Below are 8,294 nucleotides of genomic sequence, written 5' to 3' on the forward strand. Positions count from 1 at the left end.
GCCGGCAAGAAACATGCTGGTTCTCTTAAACCGAGAGCAGTTTTCGGATTTTCCGATTGGATCTGCGGCATGGGCAGTTCTGTGCTGGAGCGCTTTTTCTGTGCGGAGCGCTGAAGTAGCTCTACTTGTGGTGTGAGTTATTTCTAGGTTATTTTCAATAATACCAAAATAATCCGCGGTCTTTATTTTTGGGTTATTTCTGGGTTATTTCGAGGATTTTCCGATTGGATCTGCGGCATGGGCAGTTCTATGCTGGAGCGCTTTTTCTGTGTGGAGCGTTGAAGTAGCTCTACTTGTGGTGTGAGTTATTTCTGGGTTATTTTCAATAATACCAAAATAATCCGCGGTCTTTATTTTTGAGTTATTTCTGGGTTATTTCGATATTATTGAAAATAATTCAGAAATAACCTGAAAATAACTCGGAATAACTTCCGCCACACGTAAAATTACGTCAAGAGTCTGCAAAGAAAATTTTTTGTCTATGTTGGGGTCGTTCGAACCCGATTTTTACTCCCACCCAAACCAATACCATGCCCAATTCCCAGTTGGACCAGACCAACCAAGCGAGTTCGGTTTTCAAAACAATGGTCTCAAGTATGGGACCGGTGTGGTAATTGACTTCAGATAGGGCAGTCCTAACGAGAAATATTTAAGTATGGAGAAGACACACAGCTCTCCGTGTGTAATCCCCTCACAATAGCTTCTCAATAACCTCTCTACGAAGATTATTGGGAGGCTATTACGAAGTTATTTCGGCATTATTCGGAATCAAGGCACTAACGCCAGAGAAAATGTGAAAGTAATCATGAAATGTGCAAATGTAATCGCAGAGGGTATCGACTCCAAATAACACCAAAATAACTCCGCAATAATCCTCCAATAACCTTTGCAGAGATTATCAAGAGGGGATTGCGCACAAAAAACTGCATGCATTCTCGTGCGTAAATATTTCTGCCCTAAGAGTGGGTGCAACGCATTCTGGCTTTTTGTTAGGATTCGAGCAGGCGTGTTATGGTTAACTTTCTCTTCGCATTGGGATGAATGCATGCTACAATCTGAACGGACAAGAGATGGCAGCATGGAAGGCACGGTGAATGGAAGAGATTCATGCCAGCAAATCAGAATAAATAGGGTATCGCACCATGAACAAGCACTCATTTCTTAAATCTGCAAAATCCTTATTTTGAAAAAAAATTAAACAAATAACTTTTCTTTAGGCATAATTACATTCATAGCACCCGAAATATTGCAAATTACAACATAACCACCATGGACATTTTTTAAAAACTTCCAAACCAATGTATTTAAGCATGCAACAATCAAACTATTGGGTATTTGATAAAAATGAAAAATAAGGGTATGGGTTTCATTGTGAATTTAGTTGGCACAATTTGAAAAAAGAAGGATGCAAGAGAAAGGTTGCTTTGTAAATAGTAATATTTCAAGTGCATTGTATATAAATGCCCCCACCCAGGACAACTATCCTGTAATACTATACAGATTATACAACATTTTCTTTTGTTGACTGTCATGCATGCAGTTTTTTTATGCAAAATTATTAGGCCTAGTGTAGATCCATAAAAGAATGGACGGTCAGGATAGCATTAAGAAAGAAAGCTTGCCATTTGAGATCATGCATCAATTCCTGGACCAGGATAAGCAGGAAGGCTCATTATTCGCTTATCTAATACTGGACTTCCAATGGTAAAATGATAGAGGCTCTGGAACTCCAATCCCTTCAAGCCAAGAACCCGGTGAACTGCCAACACAAGAAATTATTACTGGGAGGTCCGTTATTGCACCAAGCAAAAGAAATGGAACTCTTAACAACAAGAACTGAAAGTAAGTTAAAAATAATTAAAAAAAAGGAAAATTTACATATATACCCCTCAACTCTGTATTTGCATATCAAACACCTAAACGTAAATTTTTACATACATGTCACCTTACCTATGCATGAAATAGGTGTATTTCAATTTTTGAAGTTAAAATTTTTATTTGGTATGAAATTTGGGTGATATAAATGTAAAGGTTTGAGTTTTGGACATGTAAATACATAGGAATTGGGTGGGATGCATGTAAATGATTTAACCAGACCAGTAAACAATCTGATCTTAGTTTTCATTGCAGGTGCTTTAAAATTCTACAACAAAGCAGTAGTTTGAAACATGCATAATTAAGAAAATTAATAAGCTATCAGATAACACAAGCTAAAAAGGTAACTGCACCAAAACTTACACCAACTATCAATTTCTACTTTTCTAAAACAAAATTTTGCCCGGTTTAAGTTCAAGTCCGAAAAAGGAAAAGAAAACTATTTCTAAATAACAATCCACTTGATTACAAAATAGAAAGCATCACTATAGTTGCCATCCTCAAAAATCAAAGTTCGAGACTAGGAAACAGAAAAGCTGTTATATTGTGCCTTCAGAGTAGCCACATTAACCTTTCAGTCCCCTTAGTGTTACCCTTCATTATAAAAAGATATCCAATTTCAAGAGAAAACTTCAGCATTTGAGCGTAGAACGCATATTACTCATCATAAGCTCATTCACGTAGTTACCAAATTTTGCATAAATGGGTTTCGTTGGTTTTTTATTTTGGAATGCAATCAGCTCAAACGGCAACAGTTTTAAATCGTTTGCTTAATTATTGTGAGAAAAATTCAATTGTATGTAAGACGTAAAAACTTCTTAAAAAAGGAGTAAATACTTCCTAGAAAAATACCTTCATGAAGTCTAGAATTTTATTATTTTAATTAATTATAGCTTATTTAATATTAATCTAAATATCATAAGATAAAAGAAATTAATAAAATTTAGTTCAATAATTATTTATCAAATAACTATAACTCTTACAACACTTTAGACAATAATCTTATTAAACAGATATTCAATTTAAGGCCCAACACTTTCAAATGATTAACAAGAACGAAACATTGCCGAGACCAAAATGAACAATTCGAAGCTTGTTCAGATATAACGCATTCATGCTACTTTATTTAAATAATTGAACAAATTTGGGCAAAATTTTATAAACCTAACATACAAATGAAAAGCTCAACCATCGGCCAACTCATTTATTTATAGTGTTAACCATATTTGTTTATTGTTCATCAAGAGCACAATAAAATATTTATTTAATGATGAAATAATTTATGTATTACTAAACGTGTTAAATATGATGAAAATACTAAACATATAGTTAATAGATAGCTAAAAATCTATTTTTGATTTTTATAAATATTTAAATTCTCCAAAAATTAGCAACAATAATTAGTTAATTATGTCATGTTTGATTAAAACATACAAATCCATTTATATCCCACAAAAAAAAGCAATACCCAAGTCATTAGCATCGAACATTTGATTAATTAAATTCAATTTGTTAAGCTTCATTATAGCTTGAACTCAATAAGAAGGCTAATAAACCAGCTTGAACAAAATTTTGAACCTCAGGCATATTTAAACTCAGCCAAATTTGATGAGAAACTATATGAGCTAACTAGAACAAAATAAAGAAAAAAAGGAAAAAGTACTCGGCTCAACTTAATTCATTCATAGCCTCGACATAGGCGAAATAATCCCACCAGCCAAAGCAAGTATTTCTTTGGTTAAAAAAAAAAAAAAAAAAACGTATTTCTTTGATTCATAATCACCTTGAAGCAAGTTTTACACTACAAGGGTGTGCAACCAATTTTAGTGCCATCTCAAAGGATGGAAGAAAGAAGCCAAATAAGTCTTGCTTGCAATACCCAAAAAGATAATCCATCTCCCAATCAAGTTTAGTCTACTAAATTGTATGTACTCCATTCACATCCATACTTTAAAACCCGGGCCATCTCTTCCCTTCTAGAGATCTTCGCATCAATTATGTTTTAATCATTTACATCAACAAGTCATTCATCACAAAAATCAAAGATTTGCAGCAGTACTAAGCTTTAGTGGTGCTAGCCAAAACTACTACTTCTCTAGATGTGATCATAAAACTAGGAGAAACGTCCACTTTTTGCTTTTTTTTTTTGGTAAAGAAAGTCAATGACCTAGTCTTAAAATATAATACAAATATATTTGTCTCTCGCAACATCTATCTCAGATCATATAGAAGCACATAAATTTAAAATTTACATTTGCTCCTATCTGATGGATATTTAGCCTCACAATTCACTCACTAAGGGCAAGATTGCACACTTGGAACTGTATAAAAGGGAAACCCCACTAACACACTTTGTTTAGTTGCTTCAGGCCTTTAGATATGATTCGTTATCTAGTCTATAAGAGACTAAGAACCAGGTTGCCTCAAGAAGTTATCATACAAGATAATGTGGTGTGCCTGGAAGCTCAATATAACCACTTATATCCAGACCAAGCATACGTTAATCAAGAAATCCTAATTGTTGAAGACACTGCTAACATGGATTAGTTTTCTTAAATTCAATTAATAGATGAATATAAATCGCGATAGCAAATTTCATATCAGGTATTTAGCAGCACATCCAAAAAGGACAACATAAAACAAAAGAACAAAGTGATAAAAATGTTAAATTCATGAGAAAAGATTCGAAGAAAAGGCAAAAGCCAAATTTTTTAAACTTTTCAAATGAACAATACTTCATCCTTTTCTTTTCCCAAAACTCAAAATGTCAACAAATGGCTTAGCAAACAATTGCTAATAATTTTAGCCATGGATGGCTTTAATATAGTTGAGCCTCCTTTTTGTCAAGGAAACAAAAAACATTCAATAACATCCTATAGAGGATACGATAAACTTAATGTAGACAAGTGGAAGAAACATCTCTAATAGCTCTAAATGCCTTTTAACATGTTCCTAAACACATCCTAGCCCCTACTTTGTAGAAAAATATAGATAACACTTTTAAAACATGTGAAATGATTCAAATCACCCAACGTTTCCTATAATGTGATGCTTGTATATATAAAATCTCTAGCCCAACAATAAATCTATTATCTTAAATAATATTTCAAAATACTCGACGAGCTTTTATGCCTAACTTCCAACGTTATTACTCTCGCGATGAGAAGAATGCTTCATGAAGAAATACTTCTAACATTCACAATTAAAGGTGTTGTACTTTCAGTAATGCACGTGACATAAACCTCAGAATTTGTACACGTCAAAAATGCAAGAGATGTATTGAGATAAATGAGTTGAAAGGTTGACCTTTTTGAGTAGCTCTAGTGTTTTACTATTTTTATTAGGACTTCTAAATTTTTTGTTCTCTTTTAAATAAAAGAAGCATATTATCTTTTCCTGTTGAGATAATTCCAGCTCTTTGATAAATTGTTGGTCCCATTTGAATACAAATATTTGAAATTTTATATTCTTTAAAAAATAACATAAAGTAAAATTATACATCAGAAACACATCAACGATGTTAATAAAGAGATTGCTTGGTCTGCTGACAAAAAGTAATTCAATCTAAAATGAATGCAATGCAAAAATAATGTATTGTATTTGGAATACTTTGGAGTTATTTGGTTCATTGTAAAATAAATATACGACTCTTTTTTTTTAAGTAGAATGAAAATAATATATTTCAAAATATATGAGGTTTTAAATAAATTATTAGCAGCGGGGTAAGCGAGCAAAGGTGACGGTGGCCGGCGATAGCGGATGACAATACTTTACATAGAATTGTGTATATGGAATTCGTCAAAATTCAGTAAATTTCAAATACACAGAAAAAAAAACTAAAGAATAAGTTCTAAACACATTCATAGTTTACACAACATTTTGAATTCTTCTGACCAAATGGCTGAATTTTCAAAACTCTTACAAAAGGAATGTAGTTCAATCCTTTTGCTGTAAACCAAACAACCTCTAAGTGTAAAACAAATGCAAAAAAGGAATTTTTAAAAATATAAAAAAATGAACTGATGAGTAAATTTTAAAATTTTAATCAAATTAAACATTTTTCAAAGCCCCCGATCTTGAAATTCTACACTTAGAACTCTTCAAATCAAATAGCCCATTACTCTATTTAAAAGTAACACTAATTATGTATAATCTATTATAAAATAAATTTAATTTGTGCACTCCTCTCACATTCAAGTTTTAAAACAAGAACTAGCTCTTCAATTCATAAGGATATTGGCATGCTTTAACTTTTGAAGTGCATCATTTTCTCTAAATGAGTAAACCTCTTATTCCTTTCCTTAATACTCGCCCTAGCACCAACTACTTAATCCTTAAGAACAAGAATACATTCACAAATATAAGTCAAGAAAGACCTCAACTCTACAATTTCATACAACAAACTTTATAGTGAATGTAGAGGTCGCAAAAATCAAGAGCTATTGGTGTTGCATCACCAGTTCCTCGAATATGTGCTTGAATGGCAAGAACTAGAAGTAATCTAACCTCGCACTTGCACTCGCTGCAACCACTAAGTGGGTCTCTCCAACAATTTTATCAATATGCTACCCCTCCTTGTCTCCAAGCTCACTCACATTGCTCTTATTTTAATCATTGAAAAATCAAGAAGTGAAAACTCTCTACTCAAAAAACATTAATGTGTTATCAGTGTTATCCATTGAGTTCATCCCTCCCATTCAATATGTTCCCTCTCAATTGCTAATATAGACAAAGTGGTACCTTTGTCTGTATTTACCTAAAATATAATATCTCCATATACAACTTTTAAAACTTAATAAAATACTTAGTCTCTGTGCGAATATTGACATAGGTGGATCTTTAGTGCGATTATTCTATCATCTTGATTTAATTTTTACTCTATTTTATCATTAACATAACAATTGTTATCAGAGTATTCGCCTAAGAAACTTTCAGATTGAAGCATATGGGATGGAAAGATCAAAATCAATAAGTTCAATAAATGAAATTTTGTGTTATGGAAAATACAAATAGAAGACTCTCTATAGTAAAGAAAACTCCATCAACCATTGTAGGGAGTAAAGTTGCAATTATTCTGCTAGAAAGAGTGAAAGTTAATGGACAAACATTTTTAATGATTACTAGTATGTCGCCTTCTAAATCCTCACCGAGAAAATAACAAGCGTCACTAAAGTACTCTACAATATGGTAAAAAAAGCCCTCCACAATCAACAAGGTACAAATCATGAGCAAGTATTTTAATTTCAAGATGTCAGAAAAAGCTTTGATTACCAATCACATCAATGAGTTTAACTCAATCACGAGACAATTGACTTTCTAAACATCAAATTTGATATGAGATTCATGCATTGTTCTTGCTCTCATCCTTGCCCAAGAGCTAAGTTTCTATGAATTGTCCTTCATGAAGCTTAGCAAGTCACCAAACATTAGCAATAGCAAATGGAGAGGTAAATCAAAATCTTCCAGCAAGAACCTGTCGGTCAACTTATTTTTCGATTAGATTGATTTAGATTTATTTGAAAAATCATCTAATTATATGCTAAGATTGTAGGCATGGCCACGTAATGTGAAAAAACCAAAAAAAAAAAAGAGTGTAGGCAATGCCAAAAGTAAAAAAGAAGAGCGATGGAAAGTGAAATCAAAGACAAAATTAAATATCTAAGATTTAATAATGAAGAGAAGTATGATTTTGAATAATTAAAAAAATACTAGATGTACAGGGAGAGAACAATATCAATAACTCCAAAGCAAAATTAAGTAGCTAAGAAAATGAATAGAGCTCTCTATGAATGTGCAAGAAACATGATATTGCGTGCATGTCTTTTGAAGACCTTATGGTCAGATGCGATAGACATAAAACCATATGTGATAAGTCAAGAACCATTAGTCGCACTTAACTTTGGGGTTCCTAAAGAAGCCTGGATGGAATACGACATATGCTTATATTTATGTTTATTACATCACCTAAGATAAACTTTAACCAAAAAGACAAAGCTTTAGGATATGGAGATTAAGATAGTGAAGATAATAAAATTATTAGAAGCAGAAATATTATATTTAATAAATCAATATTATATTAAAACAAGTAAAATACTACCGTAAAAACATCTGCTCTAGAGCATGCCAAATTAAAAAAAACCTGTTCTAGAGCAAAGCAAGAAACATCTCAGAAAATTAAAGAGCAGCTAAAGCCCAACAAACCTATGATCCAAAAGATAAAAGGTTACAAAAAAACCCATAAGTTAGGAGTCACAACTTAAACCTATATATTAGGAGTCGCCGCTATCAATTAGGTGTCACAACTTTAGAAAATAGTCAGATTATCAACCGTAGAAGATGATATGTGGCTGTCTATCGGCCGTTTTTTTTTTTAACTTTAAACTTTCGTGATTTGAAAAAAATGGTGATTTTGTGATTTT

General features: G+C 32.4%; 1 protein-coding gene across 1 annotated transcript in view; it reads right to left on the reverse strand.

Annotated features, from left to right (window-relative positions):
- Positions 1-1,585: 1,585 nt before the first annotated feature.
- Positions 1,586-8,294, reverse strand: part of LOC110028232 — a 21,060-nt gene continuing 14,351 nt past the window's right edge. Inside the window, exon 3 of the mRNA XM_020729991.1 lies at positions 1,586-1,759. Coding sequence (XP_020585650.1) covers positions 1,632-1,759 — 128 coding nt within the window. The 3' untranslated portion in view covers positions 1,586-1,631. The remainder of the gene's footprint in view (positions 1,760-8,294) is intronic.

Source organism: Phalaenopsis equestris, unplaced genomic scaffold (assembly GCF_001263595.1).
Source record: "Phalaenopsis equestris unplaced genomic scaffold, ASM126359v1 Scaffold000504, whole genome shotgun sequence".
Taxonomy (NCBI): domain Eukaryota; kingdom Viridiplantae; phylum Streptophyta; class Magnoliopsida; order Asparagales; family Orchidaceae; genus Phalaenopsis; species Phalaenopsis equestris.